The 18,762-nt window shown below is 38.5% G+C and overlaps 3 protein-coding genes across 3 annotated transcripts in view; 1 reads left to right on the forward strand and 2 right to left on the reverse strand.

Moving 5' to 3' along the window:
- The window catches only part of LOC139132035 (sushi domain-containing protein 2-like), a 34,052-nt gene extending 32,748 nt beyond the window's left edge, over nt 1–1,304 (reverse strand). The window contains exon 1 of the mRNA XM_070698414.1: nt 1,122–1,304. Coding sequence (XP_070554515.1) covers nt 1,122–1,191 — 70 coding nt within the window. The 5' untranslated portion in view covers nt 1,192–1,304. The remainder of the gene's footprint in view (nt 1–1,121) is intronic.
- Nucleotides 1,305–11,069: 9,765 nt separating this feature from the next.
- Nucleotides 11,070–11,822, forward strand: LOC139132310 (uronyl 2-sulfotransferase-like). The gene has a single exon (XM_070698700.1). The coding sequence runs from the start codon at nt 11,070–11,072 to the stop codon at nt 11,820–11,822; it is 753 nt and encodes a 250-aa protein (XP_070554801.1).
- Nucleotides 11,823–13,314: 1,492 nt separating this feature from the next.
- On the reverse strand, nt 13,315–15,051 carry LOC139132037 (alpha-crystallin A chain-like). The gene has a single exon (XM_070698416.1). The coding sequence runs from the start codon at nt 14,823–14,825 to the stop codon at nt 14,148–14,150; it is 678 nt and encodes a 225-aa protein (XP_070554517.1). The 5' UTR covers nt 14,826–15,051; the 3' UTR covers nt 13,315–14,147.
- Nucleotides 15,052–18,762: the final 3,711 nt, after the last annotated feature.

Raw genomic sequence — 18,762 nt, forward strand, 5'->3', positions numbered from 1 at the left:
AACTTGCGCCCGAAGGGCGCGCCGAAAATGGGAATGGCAGAAAATGAAAGTGCCAGGAGGTATTTTTTTTCTTTTTTCAGTATTCCATATTCTTCAATACGTGCACATGCAATTTCAGCTTTGATGCATAAAAAGGTGACCCTCCCCCATAGGCTTGCACAAAAAATGCTTGCGCGCAAAATGGCGACCCACCCCCAAAAAACACCGACCCCCGCCCTGTAATTTGTGTCCAGTCCCTAATCTTTATCTAATTGCATTGCTCTGATAAGTCGGTGCGTTATATTTGCTTCGACCAGTTGGGTAAATATCGCTCTGACCATGTGATAAATTTGAATAATCATGATTGACACAGTGTCGTTACATTTATTTTGCAAATGGGGTCAAATGCTCTTTCACAGAACACGAACACATGCCGTCTCTGAAAAAAATTACGATATTTTCAAAGTTTATTTTTAACCCGACTGCATTCGCTGTATATTCATAGACATTATATGCGACATTCGGTGACAATAAACAGCTTGAACATGGTAAAATGACATGATTCTTCGACCAAACACGGCACGTCCGATCAGTATAGTGTGGCTTTTCTTCATTTGCACAGATTTACTGTAATCCGCATTTATAGGGGAAGTTCCTGTTTAAGTTTGATAGGGCTGTAATAGATACCTTAAAATGGCCACCCTCAGTTGTAAATTGATTAAATTTCTTCTAACAATTATTGACGACTGAGAATCGAAGTTTTCTCATCATGTCAGACTATTATTGTCATCTTTCACCATTATTACCAGTAAAAACTCTTTTGAATACAAAACAACGTACTGAATGAACGTCGTTGCAGCATCACAAGGAGGAAGTAAAATGACCTGATATTAGGACAAAATTACATCAACAAATGTCGCCTAAAATGAAACTGTATTTTCCCTTTGTGAATGAACTTAGATTTGGGGGGGGGGGGATGTTGAAAGGAATGTTTTATACGTCGCTTGAAGAAAGTAAAACAAGGCCAACTGAATCATTCAAAGGCCGTAAGTGTGTGCTCGCAAGAGACGAAATGTATGTCTTTAAGGAAGAAGCTTTACAGTCCCTATAGTCTTGGTTGTTAGTTTCCGCCTTACACTTACCAGATCCAAGGTTTAGCAGGAAAAGCAGCAAGACAACAAAGTTACAGATTCCGGCAACTTTGTCAGCCATGGTTGTGGTCACTTGTTTCAGGACAAGCAGATCAAGGAAGTAAAGCCGTGTTTGGCATATCTCGACGCACCTGTATGTAGACTGTGTTGGTAGACTGTTCAGCTGAGCAGTGTTGGTATGTCACTTTTATTGTGTGTATGTTTGCTTGTTTGTTTATGTAAATTATGAAGGACCATGCGACTGTTGACACATGATGCTATAGACCTTTTCCTGGTTATCCAACAATGCATTCCTGTGGTTATATCAAACACCGTATACACACTTAAAACAACAAGAACATGCTGATTTTGTGTTGTACGGTGGATAGTTATGCAAGAATGACACAAATTTGCAATACCAAAAAATGCCTCGAGCATTTATATCCATGGGTGACCAAAATATAGGGTCTTTGTGTACCCTGCCATAGCGCTCTATGAGTAACATACCCTGCGTGTACCCTACCGTGTACGTTCTATGAGTATCGTACGCTTTGTAGCGCACTGCATCATGGAACCGGTAAAAGAACTATTGAAGTGATTTATGACATCAACTTAATAATCTTTGTTACCAATCAAAATGTTATGTCGCCTGTCATTGCGAATGGATTTCAACATATTAAAATCGCGTTATAGGTAAAGTACGCAGAGGACTTTAATCGAACAGAAAATCGAAAATCTCATGTGCTGAGTGCATTTTTAGGAATGCCTATCCTCAGCCCTATGCTGTAATGTAAATGTGAACCCCCTTCCTTTTTACTACCTACAACAATATAGATTTTCAATTAACAATTCGACGGTAGGTTTGATCAAAAGAAAGTACAGAATTCCATTTCATGTATGATTTTTATACTGACAATAGTAAAAAATTAGACTCACTAACTTCAACAAAAGATTGTCATGATATACTAATTGTCAAGCATCATCATGTGAATCATATCTGCAATGCAATTGTAATTTTGGCGTCGCAGTCACTATTACATAACAATCTTTGTGTTCTTTTTCATCAGCGTCCTGAGTGATGGCCATGTACATATTACACCAAACTTAATGACCCATATGCATCAGTTTGCATTTACCAGCAAACAGACACTCAAAGTGATTACATTGACGTGTCATAAAATACCGCGCGCTCACTAGCAGTTTGTTATCCGTTTTACAAGTTTGACGAGCGGGACCTTGTTTTGAACCTAAAGCCAGCACTGATGATGACCAGTGAAGGAACAGCGAATAAAAAGCTGCACTGTGTATTATGATCATTTAACAATAAAAATAAAATGTTTGCCTCGCGTGAGCGGAAAAGTGTGGAACGATGTTGTCAATTAATCAATCAATCAAATGGATTTCTTTAGCCAATAGTGTTCAATGGCGCTTTTCAGAGTCAAGAGTTGTTCAGTATGTTCTACTAAAAAGAAAAGTGTTGATGTTCTCCTTAAATGCATCAAGAGTGGGTGACTGACGTACTGGACATTGTTCTATGTGAGGGGGCAAAGTGTGTGACAAAGGACGATTTTGTCATTAGATCGAAGAACTCTGGATGAATTTATGATATTGTCCGATATGTAGGCAGGAGTTCTGCTGTATGTTTATTAATGCAGTAATTTTCCAAGAGTATCCAGGTTGCTCTCTCTGTGATCGATATGCCATTTTGAAAACAGTTATCTTTATGTTTGTCTTTCAGACCTATTAAAGAAGTAAATGCTATTACTTTTATCACGTAGTTACTGATTCAACTCATTAACTTTAAAACATAGTTACAAGATCAACTCACCAGAACACGAATATCACAGGAGAACTTACAAAAAAAATTTGTTGGGTCCGTCAATTTGTTTCTTGCCGACGATTGGCCGACTCAATTGTTAATTTTATACATGCTCCTTCTAAATATACCTGACTCGGTGACCACTTATGCTTATGAGACTAATTTTCTCAGTAATGATGGTACGAGTTTCATCATTAAATTTAATTTTGGGGCAGTGTTCCATTTTACAGCAGTCATTGTAACACACCTCATCCGCAGTCTGTATTCTAATTCGCCAATTGATAGTCACGTGGGATGCATTCTTTTTGTGCTGATCAACGCAAACGACGTCATCAGGCATCATTTGTTTGAACTGTTGCCTGCCAGGCATCAGTTCCGAAAAATGATGCCCGCTGACGTCAAACGCGACATTGACGCGAACGCGGACCGGAATGTAAACAAAGATGTCGTCTGCGGCCGATCGAAACGATAGTCGAGAAATTTCTTGGTTTATCCTACTTTCTGAAGAAGAATTGAATGCTTTGGTCTCCAACAAGGACTCGATACGGACAAAAACTATAATAATCAACGGTGTATTGAACGTTTTGCAGATTCTTTTGGGAAAAACTTTTTCTTAGAACCACCCCAACATATTCCATCGTAGGCCTACATGCGACAAGTTTTGTGTATAGTACGTTCTTATGCATGGCTACGGAGGAGGTGTGTTACAAAACACATATTGACTGGCGATGGGGGCAACAGCATACGTCTTTAACCCCTCGGGCCTGTGAGTCACCCCCAAAAATAGACTGTTTCCCTCGGCCTACGGCCTCGGGAAACAGTCTATTTTTGGGGGTGACTCACAGTCCCTCGGGGTACAGACGTATGCTGTTGCCCTCATGGCCAGTCAATATGTGTATACTGTAACACCATTAACATTCCGTTGATGTCAAAAAACGCAAATATGCTGACGCACTGACCTAAACAGAAGCATTCTCACACAAGTCACCCGAGGTGAAAGGTTTGACGGCTGTGTCTGACAAATGGCAACATAGGAGAAGGAGTCAAGCATTTCACGTCGTAAATCATAAATCTGACAACCAATTCTCCAGTGCCGTTCACTCTATGCCATGCCATTTGGTGCATGGCAGTGAAGAGAGAGAGAGAGAGAGAGAGAGAGAGAGAGAGAGAGAGAGAGAGAGAGAGAGAGAGTGGGGTAGATCCAAGACGTACCTAAAAACGTAGTGCAAGGTTCACAGACCAACGTGAAATGAGGTTACCGTTCTTGATCCTTATGATTCCTCCGGCCTGAGAGAAAAATTTTGCACAGCTTAGTTCTGTCCTAGGGAACAGAGTAACCTGGGTGTTTAATGTTGTTGTTGTTGTTTGCAGGTGTATTGACGAACTTGTGCTCCTAAGTGGTCGGCGTACCTGTCTGAAGGCTTTCAACACACGTGTTTAGCATTGTATGATTGATTGCCAAACGATGAACTATGACATTAAACAATCCTCTGCAAAGTTTCAGGTCACGGTAGCATGCACCTCGAAAGTAAAAGACTTCAACTTTAGTTCAAACTTTCCCAGAGGAATCTTACACCATACTACTATAGTTTTTCGAAATCAAGAATAAAAAGGCAGGGTTCACCGTCCAAATTTTGCTACTAGAGAAACAAATTACCAAAGATTTACCGATATTTGAAAGTCAAAATGGTCGCCACCCCTGTGTTAACTCTGTGGAGAAGAATAAAATTTAAGACGGGTTATAACCTTGTGATTGTTACAAATGAATGTAAAACATGTTCTGTCCTTTACACCTTTCACGATGCAGGGGGAGATAAAAGCAGTCTTTGCACTGAGTCTTCACATTATCCTAAGATGATTGTAATTCCCTCGTGTCTGTAAAAATGAAAAGAACTTGAACCTTACCTAAACACCTCTTGACACATAGGTTGATTTGCATGGCAGAAACCATTCCCTTACCTCGACACTCTGGTTGAACGCCATTCGACAATCTCTTTCATCAGTTTCATTGCCAACTTTGATATTTTTGTTTAGCACCATGACAGTAACAGGCCCGTTGCCATGATATTTTTGTAATGTGTCACTGTATTCTTATCCTGAAACTTTGACTGAGTGACTCTTAAAGACGCTCCTTTCCAATTCCTATCTTGACACTCTGATTCCAAAAGTGGCACTCCTTGAACCAGATATTTACATTTACTCTCTTATTGAATATCTCTTTAGAAATAGCATTTTACTTTCGCAACTTGGTAATACTGCTGTGTACAAAGATATTCATCAGCTTTGTAGATAAACTATCTATAAAGAATTTCTATAACAACCTTTATTCTAACTAGCAAGAATATAAAATAAGACCCAAACAATATAAAAATCATTAGGACAAGGAGACCCATGCCAAATTTCCACGCGATCCAACCACCGTTTACAAGAGAAAATTGGTAAAGACTGCTGGTTATTGATACAGCATTAGAAGTGGTTGAACAAAAACTCGATACGGAATTGCTATGAGTGTGGAGTTTCTGGATGTTGAGTTAAACACCATATATTTTGTGTATCACAGTCAGTGCTATAGGCAAACACATGGCCCGGAAATGGGAAGTCCATGGCCAGTTTAGCCCATTGTGGCCAACTTCTATGGAGTTCTTTGAGGAGTTAACACTTACTACAACAATTAGACCGCGGATTTGGAATTGAAATGTGGATGATACTTTCACGGTGATGAACAGGGATAATGTTACGACCTTGACAGATCACACCAACACACAAGACGAGGTGGAGAAGATATTGGAACATAAAGAATTTGAAGAAGCACTAGCTGCTTGCGGTTATTCGAAATAGGCACTGACACAACATCAGCATGTGATCGCTTCATCCTCCGAAACTGGAGATTGTTATAAAATCAAGTAACCGACGAAAAGCATGGCGACATTTGCCCTAGACATTTATCTCTGAGAAACTATACAGAATTTACAGGAAAACACAGCATTTACGTTGCTTTCAAACCTCATCGAACTAATCGGCATCTTCTTGTTCCTCCATAATAGAAGGCTAGAACAACGATGTGGTATAATATACGCGAGATTCCGTGTAAGGATAGGTGAGACAGGTCAAAAATTGACGAACACTGGAAATCTGTCAGAGATAAGACAATTTTATCAGCCTTATTCAAACACGCATAACAATTTCATCACCATTAAGATGACTTGCTGAGGAAGATCAGAGAATTGACTAACATGAGACGTCACGTTCCGCATATAAATATTATGAGATACATCATATTTACAATCAGTTGATCACATCGCCATCTAGTGGTCAGCTATAAATATTACATTTCCTGCTTTCTTTTTTTGTCATTCTGATGAAGATCATCGTCCATGAGAGATCGAAAGCTTTTTTATCACTTGAGTCACAGAAACTCCCTATTGACAGTTATACTGTTGTTTACGTTGACAATGTGCAGAAATACTACTGAATGTAGCAATTCCCCCTGCCTCTCTGCATTCGTGCTACCATTGGCCGGTGTTGGTAGAAAACAACAGCTAATAACCTGACTGACAAATTTCTGTATTAAATTTATATCGGCCATTTGTTCATTTAGTTTTTTGCCTGATGAATGGATTTTACATATAATTACTACAATCACAATTCTGAGTTACTTTATCAACGGCGTGGAGACACTTCACACTTTAATCCTGGCTGGTAATATCGTTACTAGAAATAACTAAGTAAGTTAACCGGTCAACTACATGTCCCCGTTGAGTGGTAGACTTGTTTGAAAGCCTGTTTTCTACCTGCTTCCCAAACTGCAAAATGTTAATCAGCGAAAAATTTTAGGCAAGTAACTTTTTACAGTGTCTTCCAAAATGCTTCGTATTTGTGCTACTGTTTCCTTCGACATCATAGTCACACGTTAAACTTCACTGCTCCTTCTTATTTGTAAGAACTTTCGTTTTGTGGCAAAAATCGACGCTTCGGTAGAATAGACAACAGAAATCTGCGAACACGAATGTTTTTGTATACTGCCAAAGCCATGTATTTAATCAGACTTACTTTGTTTAATACATGATGTCAACGCTATAAAAAATAATGCCTGTTTCTCCCATTTAAAGAGGGTAATGAGCAGCGTCTCGGAAGCTGTTAGAAAACCGGTCGGCTGAAACTCAGTGTTCTTATTGAATTATTTTCAAACAGTCAATTGGGTAGACAATAGCCCTGATTACTGTCAATAATGACAATCTACCAATCAGATATAACCTTCCGATCCGTTGCAAATTATGACTCAAAAAACCAGATATGAACTGAATGTGCTCACGTGTTTTACAACAGGTTCATTAATAGTAGTACGCTTCACAGAACAATAAGATATATGTTATCACTATATGAAGCAGGTTTTTTTCAACATCGCACAGTACTCTCAGATTTTAATCACCAATTACAAAACTTTATTTAGTATGCAAATGAGCTGTTAATTAACTTGACACTGCTCAATGCTTCATGGGACAATTAGATATCCATCAGATCAACATTTGTAGCACGTTTTATTTAATTTAATGCAGTAATTTTAGAGAAATGTCACTAATTACAAAGTTCATTAAATATGCAAATAAACCCTATATTAACTTGACACTGTTCAATGATTCATAGCACAATTGAATATTTATCAAATCAATATCTGTAGCACGTTTCACAAAATTTGGTGCCGTAATTTCAGAGTTATATACCTAATTACAAAGTTTATTAAATATGCAAATGAACCCTTAATTAACTTTACATTACTAAATACTTTACAGCACAGTTAGAGATCTGTCAGATCAGTATATGCAGCAGTTTTCATCACATTTGATGCAGTTATTTCGGAGTTATATGACTACTTATAAAACTTCATGAAATATGCAAATGAGCTAATTATTAACTTGACACTGTTCAATGCTTCTCAGTACAATTGGATATTTATCAGATCAACATCTGTATCAAGTTTCATCAAATTTAACGCTGTAATTTTGGAGTAATATCACTAATTACAAAGTTCATTTAATATGCAAATAAACCCATAATTAACTTCACACAAGTAAATGCTCTACACAACAATTAGATATCTGTCGGATCAGTATCTGCAGCAGATTTCATAACATTTGGTGCAGTTATTTTGGAGTTATATCACTAATTACAAAACTTCATAAAATATGCAAATGACCTATTTGTTAACTTGACACTGCCAAATGCTTCTCAGTACAATTAGATATTTATCAAAACAATATCTGTACCCAATTTCAAAGACTTTGGTGCCGTAATTTCAGAGTTATATACCTAATTACAAAGTTCATTAAATATGCAAATGAACCCTTAATTAATTTCACACTACTAAATGCTTTACACTACAGTTAGATATCAGTCGGATCAGTATCTGCAGCAGATTTCATCACGTTTGGTGAAGTTAAATCGAAGTTATATGACTAATTACGAAACTTCATAAAATATGCAAATGACCTATTTATTAACTTGACACTGTCCAATGCTTCTGAGTATAATTAGATATATATCAGATCAATATTTGTTGCAAGTATCATCAAGTTTGGTGCAGGAATTTCAGAGTTATCTCACTAATAACAAAAGTTCATTAAATACGCAAATGAGAAGGCAATTGACATGACACTCACAGTATCATCATAATGTTCTGAGATTGTCATCTGTGAAAAGTTTCATGAAATTTTGTGCAGTATTTCTTGATATATGTCTACACTGTCATAACCGTCTCCATAGGGAAACCATTGTATGGAAAAAAACGATATTGCATAACTTCATTAATATGCAAGCCACACTAACCAAAATCTAATCAGTTCTTGCAAGTAGCATATGGTACCTGTGTACCAAATCTGACTTGAATCCGTTCAGGCGTTTTTGAGTTATCGTGTAAACGTAAACAGACACACACACACACACACACACACACACACACACACACGGACAGACAGACAGACATCGCTATGACAATAGCCCACGTGTTTACAAACGTGAGCTAAAAATCTGCCATGTTTTTAAAATGTTTAAAACATCCTTATTATTGTCCGTTTTATAATTGGACTGAGTGTCATTCATTTTTATCAACCAATCACGCTATACATTCAGCAATACGAGCTGGGATAAGTCGGGGCCCCGTGATAGGTATGTGTACTTGTCTGGATATACCTGATGATTAATCATATTTGCCCGATATAAGGAAAGACACGTTTCCGGTGGCCTGCCCTATTTATACCTCGATAATAAATATTTAAAAAAAAAAAATTGTTACGTGCGATTAAGAAATTTATTCACGTTTCCTTGTGTCACATGAGAAAAAAGAAAATTTACAATCGACCCTGATTATTGGACACCGAAAAGGATTAAACCGCTAACATCGTATCATATCATGCCATGTCATATGATATGATATCGTATTGTATCATATCATATAGTATTATCAAATCGATTGGAAACGGCGTTCCATAAGTAAATTGCATGTGTGTAGAGAGTTTCTCAAATTTGGTTAGGTCATAAAATGTGGTGTGATGGTAACCAAGGGCACTACGTGCACTGGGATGACAATCGCCCTGTAGCCATACGTTTATGAAACCTGCGCCATATATCGTAGAGGATGGAGCTGTATAGGGATGAAGTTTCACACAACCTTTGACGTGCAGGAGACAGTTTTGACTGTGGGTAGAGTAAAACACAGTAATTAACATACAATTCGAGGAAAACAACGACTGAAAGCAAACCATTTCGACGACGGAATCTTCTCTTGTTAGTCAACTGCTGACAGCCATCGTAACACGTTGTCAGTCTGAGATGATATAATGCATTAAGAGAGCATGCAACAGGTGGTAGTAGCGTCATTGGCCGCTAGCCCTGCATCCCCGTCTTTTCTGTTGGATAAACTCACCGTGGGAGGGAAATACAAATGAGGTTCCAAACAGATAGAGGGGCTTAGGAAAAACGATCAGTTCTTGCAAGCTCTAGATTTCATCAAGGTTTTGAATCCTCTCGGATTAAGAAGACAGGCACCAACAAAGTGCACGTGAGTACATTGCGATACACTCATTTTTTTCGAAAATGGTTTGTGTTAGTTGCACATACGTTAGGGGTAGGCATACAAAGAGTGTGGCGACAGATGTGGCCATTTCCGTGATCCATATACATCGTTACATTGTCGTGTCATGCAGACGACAGTTACAGAGCAGAATTTTTAGAATCATTTGGAATGTCACTAAAATTTTGAGCCAAAGCTGTTCAACCTCATGTAACATATATTTACTGATATATATTTCGTGGCAACACAAAAGCCGCTTCTCATACATTTAATATAGCTGGTTAAGCACACTGTTCATTATCCTCGGGCCTAAAAGTAGGAAAACATCAATTTAATGATTAGTGATGGGATGAACTGTTCGGAACAATCAAAGTAAGTGTCCTTGCTCCGTCAACACTATAAGGGTAACATTTCAAATATCATAGTGCCATGTCACGTTACCGAAAAAAAGTTAATAGTAAAGCAATAAATTATCATCCAGACAAGTAATGAAATTGACAATATATACACAGAAGCTATCTTTAATAGGGCCTATTCAAAAATAATCGTCAGAAATTAAAATTGACGTATCGTGTTTCTCTTTTAGATAATTGATTTCAACAAGTGGTTACATATTACTTGTACGTTTTCTGCCAGACATGTCGAAGCTAAGCGTGAAGATATTGTAATATTCGCCCACTGTTTGTTGTGGTAATGCTCGATAAATCCCGGCAGTCATATTTATCTAACGTCATCCTGTACCTCTCGAAACAATTGCAGCACCATGGAAACGAGCGGATTTAATCCAAAACAACGAACGCGGCGATGTAGGCTGTTCAACATGTTCAACATTTTGCTCAGTTTGGCGATATCAGTATCGGTTTTAGGATTGTGCTCGTCCTTTGTCAGAATAAACTTAAAAAATGATCGTAAAATCACATCAGACGAGAACTTGGTACGAGAAGTGGCATCCCTATCTTCCAGGGATTCGTCAGTAGTTACACCGAAAACGAATTTACCACTTGACGTCGAAAGCACGAGAAGAATAAACAGAGTAATCTATAACAGGGTTTCGAAATGTGGCAGTCGTACTATGATGGCAGTCGTCGAGAGGGTTTCTATTCGGAATAATTTTGCCCACGTAAAAAGCAAGGAGTACCGCAGCAGGACTGTAAGCGAGGACGAAGAAGTTGAACTCCTTTCCGAAATCATGAATATCACAGAGCCATTCCTCTACAATAGACACTTAGATTTCATTGATTTTGAAAAACACGGTATCGAGGACGCACCGATGTACATCAACTTGATAAGGGATCCCGTAGAGCGGAAAATATCACTATTTCACTACCTCCGATTTGGGGATATACAACACATGCGTGAAACGAGCAAGCGGAACGTCAACGTGACATTTGAAGAATGTGTTCTCGGCATGCACGACGAATGCAGCGGCGGCAAGATCACAATTATTCCGTACTTCTGTGGACAGTCTGATCGGTGTCGAGAAGATGTTGAATGGGCGTTAGAAACTGCCAAACGAAACGTCGTGGAAAAGTACGTTTTTGTTGGAATAATGGAAGACTTTGAAAGATCCTTGCGCATTTTTCAGTACCTTATGCCACAGTTTTTCCGATCAGCACCAAAGGCTTACAAGATTATCAAGAGGAAAAACGTTATGTCGAAATTCAAATCTGTCTCTCGGAAGGAATCACCAGAGACTGTCAAAGAAATCATGAGGGGAAGGATGTACCTGGATTATGAATTTTACAACTTTATCAAAGAAAGAATGCTATTAATTGAAAAGCAAATGGAAATGACGGGCTATCACAAAAATACAGAGCTGCAAATGTGACATATGCAATTCCAAAATTTCGAAATATCTCTCCAGTTACACAACTCCGAAAAGGTACCACTCTGTTACGAGGAAATGACAGTAGTTATAGTGCAGTACCCCACTCCCGTACAACTTTATTTCTCTCAGATGGAGTCATGGTAGCAGGATTATTGTTCAATTACGGCAGGGGTGCAAATTAATGGTATTCACTCACCCAAAGACAGCAAATCCTTGCCTTTTTATCGGGAACCGGTTGACAAATTGAATACCACCATATTGTGTCATGAAACGAATCCACAGTTTACATCTGAATTGAGTGTATTAAGCCCAAGCTGGCCACCAGACTTTTACTAGAAACAGTCTGTGATTTTGTAAAACCATGTATATGGCACCGTCAAGTAAAATGCGGAACATACATTTTCAGTTTGTCTGGGTAAGTTACGAATGATAATACAGTATGCTTACTGTACGAGTTTTTATCTTGCCACCTCATCATTGGCAGATTCAAATGTTGTTCAAGTATGGTCTATTTTTCAATTCCTCTCTAATTGTACGCACATTAAATATCTCTGGCAATACAAATGTGCCATCATGTATCATAACGGTACTATTCTCCCGGAATTTTGGCATGTGATTGACTTGGCAAGGAATTGCATTTCTCGTGGTCTGGTACATCCCTAGATTCTCTCACAGCCCCTCGTCCGCTACGCTGAGCCTCAACCATATGGTCTTTCTAGCAACCAAGGCTCACCGAGCCAGCAGGATTATAGCGTAGCGGAACTTCGCCCGGCTCAACTGCTTAGGGCGGTACTATGGCTGCTATGGTCTGAGGTGAAGCCGGTGAGGGCCTGTGACAGAGTCTGGTACATCCCTACTCGATTTGAGTAGTGCGCCCTCTACAGCCTAGAACGATCATCTTGATCATTTGTCACTGGTGTTTTGTTAATATCAATTGCCGGAATGCACTGTTGTTGTTTACTTTTGAATTCTGGTGCGGACTAAAATTTTAAGTAAATCTAGTCGGTCTCTACACGTACACATTGAATTTGGTCGCTGGAAACAACAGCTGTCGTCCTTACATGATGAAGCGATGTAGTCTTATGTACGCTACTGATAAATTGTTGTGAAGTATAAGTTATACTGAAGTATACAGTGTTTGTGCTAGAGCTTCGGATTGATTTCTAACTAACGTTATATAACTTTGTGAAAAAGACCACTCCACCAAACAGTATCAAAAGCTGGATAAATATTTAGACTGTACAAATAATGCTATGGCGTTCAACATAGATAACTGGTTATTTTAACTTACAGAATGCTGTTGTAAAATTGCTCAATCCATGTCGATAAAAGAACTGATGCCTTACTGCTCTGTATACTTGAAGTAAGTTTGTGATTTTGAATCGACCACTGCAAATTCCAAGAGAAGATATAAAGCTTGAATTTGCGTGAGTCTGTGTTCTGTGTCTGTCTATATTGTGTGTGCAAATACATTGCTAAGACAATCCAGAAATTGAATAGTATTAACGGATATTCAATTTATTAATGATTACCGATAGTATAACACTGGTAAAGTGATGCAAACACTCTGTAGACGATCACAAAACAAGATTTCGCTATCTTTACATACAGTCCTTCACATTTCAACATTTTGTTATATCACAGTCCCTCTATAGAGGGACTGTGGTTATATCTACAATGCACTTAGAAGTCTTGTAAAAGTTCGATGGTATAATTCGATGGAAATAAGGTGGCTATCTTCATCGGTTAGACGCTCTGTAAACACAGTAAGCCTACTAACTGACCAAGGGAATATACAACCTTTTGTTGCCAGTCATTATTTTATCGAAAGAATTACCTTAGAAGTGTCGAATGGTTGTTTTTAAACTCTGGAACCTAAGAATTCACAAAACTCTAACAAATGTATGTGCATTGTAGGCCCAATTCCAAACTCACATTAAACACAGTAAATATAATCTTACAAATAAAAGTTACAGGGCTTAAAGCAAAATACATGTAATAACTGAGAGAAAGAAATTCAGTGTTTACATGCATCAATTACTATTCATGATTAATGATAAAACGATAAGACAGTCTTCAAGAGGGAAGCAGTAGATGCAAGCTTCCGTGATAACGACGTCCTTAGCTCTCTAAATTAGTCACGAAAATATCACATCAATATTCATAGCAAGCTAAAAGAAATGGTAACACCACTACTGACACGGCATTCTACCACACAGAGCTATACGACAGAAACATTCGTAAGTGCATGTATTTGTCATGTAAAGCTAAATATGTAAAGTCATCGTGAGCAAATTTGAAGGACTTGGATGTTGTACTTAGGTTTTAGGTCTCCTTTCTTTCATCATGTTCCTTTTCATTTGGCGATTCGTTGTTTTCCACGGCAGGTATGTCTTCACGCATAATTGGTATTTTTCTGGCAGTTGGTTTGGCTTCCACAGGTGCTTCAAACGTCAGTAAACCATCTTTAGACAGCTCAGTCGTTAACTTTTCCAGGTCGACGTTGTCTGGTAGCAGATAACGCTGGGTGTACTCCCTGTAGGCTTCGTACCCATCTTCCGCCTTTTCTTCTTGTTTAGCACGGATTTGAAGCCTGTTTCCTTGCAGTGTCACTTCGATATTCTCAGGTTTGAAAGAGCTGAGATTCACCGATGCCCGAAATGTGTTGTTGCCTTCGTCTACTGCTACTTTGCTCTCGTTTTCTGTTGTATTTTCTTCGCCTTTCCCCTCCAAGCCTTCCTTAACATCATTGCGTTCAGGTGCCGCTTTACTGTATCGGTAATGAGCTGACGACACGATGGACGGACGACTTGTAGAGAAAACACGATCCATGTAGCCCAAGTGTTCATTCAACATTTGCTGCGGCGTCATTTCCATCAAGCCCCTGGAGAACGGATGGTATCTTGAGAACGGGGAGAGATGCATTTCAGCCATTATCTCCTGCATTTCTCGCGCCATTTGACGGGCTAAGCGAAATGTTGGTAGCATTCGGACTGGCAACATTTTCACGGATAGGTAAATATTGGTCCGCACAGGTAAAACTGTAATAGGCCTATCTCCTCGCAACTACTGACTGCTAGGTAGCTCCCCCTTTGTCGATATGACGTACATTAGTCAGCTAAATTTCTTTTATACCCTCATTCTGCCTGACGTAACAAACCTACAAAAATGACGAAACTTCCAGTACTTATTACTCATGTCACACTCTGTATGAATCCAGAAAGATCGAGAACTATTGTTTGCAATTTCGTAACTCCAGTAATTATACTGCTATGAAGAAGCCGTTGGTAGCGCCACCTACGAGATAGTAGTTATTCTTTTGTTTTCATGATTTACTTGCACTTCACGCACACACACATCATATTTTTACACATAATCATATAGAGTACCGTCAAAGAATGATCAGGCCTGAATCCATGTGTGATTATCATACATACTTGGTTGAGTTACACATTTCAAGAGTAGGCTTTACGAGGCAAGGACGCACATGTAACATGATTTTCAGCTCTTTTCATTTTGCTATATTCAACTCACTGATATTCATATCAGTGATGATTTTCAAAAAGTGCTACATGTGTCCAACGTGAATTATTTTGACTTGTAGAGTAAATGGTGGTGACCCGCGTTTCACGCTTACTTTCATGGTCGTTCACTTTTTACCGTTTTACACATTGTAGCCTGAAGTCATATTCTGAATCACGCAGCTTTTACGCTGTTATTCAGTTTTTGCAGCATTCCTATTACGTTTATTAAAATAATAATAAATGTTACTGGCTTTGTACAATGATAATAGGCTAATTTGCACCGTGTCCGAGTACTATAACGGTTGGTTGCTAAGGAAATGACAGTTTTCAGCTCGGCTTCTCACGGAGATGGTCAAGGTGCGGAACAAACTACTCAGTGTTCGTCTCATCTATATAGCTATTGTTATAAGTAACATTTTGCAATACATGATATACGGGCGGTGTTGTCCAAAATAATCTCGATTATTACATATGTACCATATACCACAGTTTACCTGCACTGGAGCGCGCGCGTACTACCGGTATTTGCAAGGCAGTGCAATACAAAAATTTTGCCATTTCTTTATGGTAATGAGTATAGACCAATTTTTGACTCCGAACTATTTTTGTTTGTAAACAAAAAACTGTCGTCTGCAAGTTTTCATTCATATAAGTTCGGAGGCTGTTGCAAGTTATCGGTTACTGTATAATGAATGGATGACCTAATTTTTTCAGTTTTTATTTGTATCGACTATTCAGAAGAATTTCGAGCCTCAAAACGTGAAAAAATGATGTTGCGTTTTCGAAGTTTTTGAATGCAATCGAATGTGAGCAGACCAGCGCAAGCTCTCCGACCACAGGGGAAGGCAAGCAATATTAGTCTAGAAGTTATGAATATGATCAATAAATGTCATGTATTAAACTTTCTTTCTCTACACAAGCCTTACCTACTTCTAGCGTGTCCCTAGCTATCTCTGTATAGTATTTCCAAGAAAACAGTCCATATAAGCTTACCTATTAATTGCCCTCCCTAATCCCCTTCATTAATAATTTGTTCTGCCGATCACCAAAGTGGGGGCATATCGCCCTGACCAAATAACTGGAGTTGCCAGTGCCTGGAGTTGCCAGTGTAGTATACAAAAGTTTGGGCAACTGGTCTCAGTGCCAAAAAATATGAAGTCAGCGAAAAGTTAAAAACAAACACATAAGGCCAGAGAAAAAAAAAATCTTGTTCATCGGATTTTTTGGACCAAGTCCCAGGAGCGGCGAGCGAAATTTTTTTTTTTTTATTTTTTTTTAGGCCGAAGGTAAACGCGGTTCTCTTGCATTTTTGCACAGATGCAGACAAGGCAAGATAATTGTTTCCCTTTTTACCAGAAATATCTCAGACAAGAAACACTGATACTGGTAACTGAATTCAATACTATATTTCCCAACAATAACATAGGCCATTACATTCACAGTTAGTGTTTGCACAACATATTCTGAGCATTTCAACATTCTCTCAGAATAAAACTGAAATGTACAGCAAATCACTGAAATCCAACAATTCAGTATTGTCCTTTAATATTGTCCTGGTGGGACCTAGCATCTGAGTTTTTTCATTTTACTTTGGCCCCGTGTTTTGGCCTCTTTACCACTGTCTATATATACACATTTTACACAATGGTCTAACAACACTGTACTGTGATCGGAGTGAAGTTATATATAGTAGTCATCATTCAGATCGTACTTTAACATCGACGCAACCATGTGTTTTGTCATTGCCGTAAATTTTTATACTTTCGATGCAATTTTCATTCAATCGGATGCACCGTCCATCTGCTGTCACGATCTTGTTGAACAAATCGCCGAACGTAATATCAGGACAAACACTGAATAGCGTCTCTGGAACTAACTGTTGGCCATCACGTCGAATGTTGGCGATCAAATTAATACCAGTAATACTCATGTGACATGTACTAACCTTTACAAAACGAGCAAATTTCTGGCCAAATCGACCCACTTTCCGTCGTGATTCGCCAAATTCAGACGTCACAACAACGTGTTGGCGGTCAACTACATCCAAACACGTACGAAGTCTCATTAAAAATCCCGTGCCCTCGAAAACCCGACATAGTGTAGGGCGCTACCAGCGGCAGTACTAAAAATATTTGTAATGCGGAAGTAAGAATTTGCTGCGATCAAAAAAAAAAAAAAAAAATTCCAAATATGCCAAAGTAGAAGCGGCGATTCCGATGAACAATTTATTTTTTCTTCCTGGCCTAAAACGTTTTTATTTCTTAAAACAGCCTTTCACAACAAATATTTCTAACATTGAAAAAACGAGCACTAGCGTATGTTTGAAACTTGTGCAAACACGGAAAGCTTGCTCCAATTCTGCGGGCATATCAAATTAATATCAAACCAGAATAAATTGAAGGACTAAACTTCAGATGACTGCCGCACTAACTGGTAGGCTGTTGCGCAGATAGTCTGGTGAACGCCTTGGCCCACAGTAACTCAGCAGCCGAGAAACGCCTGAGGCGACTTGGGTGCCAGTTTGGGAAAAACTAAGCGTCCAAAACTCCGATCAGGGATATAAGTTTATTACACAATGTCTTGTTCCGTCGTTATTACAGCAAAGTTCTTTAATGAGCCGATGAAAGCTTTTTACATGTAATTTTGAGATGGCTTGTTTCATGTCTTCTTGCCAAGTTTTCCGATCTGGTAATTCTTTTTGTTTAGCATTTCATTTTATGCCAATGTCACGTATGTGTACACGGCTACATAAACAGGCCTAAATAAATAATAAACGTGCAGGAGGGGTCACATATGGAGGTCAACGTTATAAATCTTACAATGTATCAAAATCTACTCGTAATTATAATAATAGTAATAATAATAATAGTAATATAATAATAATAATAATATAACGACAACGAAGACGACAACAATTATAAAATATTCGAGATTGTTCAAAAGCGAGATGAAAAAATAACGTTGTTGCCGATCTACGCCTACGACCATTCAAGCATGTCTACCAATAGTCGACAAGTATTGCACTCTGCGTTATTTGTATCTTCTGAAAACATTTTATATTTTTACGACTTTACAAACTGCACGTAAGCTGTAATATTGCCATGATGTCTCAGCTCCGTTCATTAGGAGAGGAGGGCAAAGATACTGTTTATAATAAAGATGATTAAAGTGTCGTCACAAATACTAGGCAAAATCCGTGAAATAATTACCACCAATGTGTCTTATCCATTATATCCTTAAATGTTATAAAATCGGCATCAATCAAACGATCTTCAAACTCGGCAAATTCCTACGTTTCTGTGAAGGTGCAGTCGTAACAAACAGATAGGCTCAAACAGGCTTCGTCACGACTGATTCACAAAATACGCAAATGCTTGTCAACTATATCAAATTTATGTCGTAATGCTAAACAATTG

The sequence above is a fragment of the Ptychodera flava genome, chromosome 4 (genome assembly GCF_041260155.1).
Source record: "Ptychodera flava strain L36383 chromosome 4, AS_Pfla_20210202, whole genome shotgun sequence".
In the NCBI taxonomy this organism is placed as follows: Eukaryota; Metazoa; Hemichordata; class Enteropneusta; family Ptychoderidae; genus Ptychodera; species Ptychodera flava.

Bases quoted from the DNA above. Each gene is read 5' to 3' on its own strand.
- LOC139132310 (XM_070698700.1), top strand. From the start codon at position 11,070: ATGGCAGTCGTCGAGAGGGTTTCTATTCGGAATAATTTTGCCCACGTA.
- LOC139132037 (XM_070698416.1), bottom strand. From the start codon at position 14,825: ATGTTGCCAGTCCGAATGCTACCAACATTTCGCTTAGCCCGTCAAATG.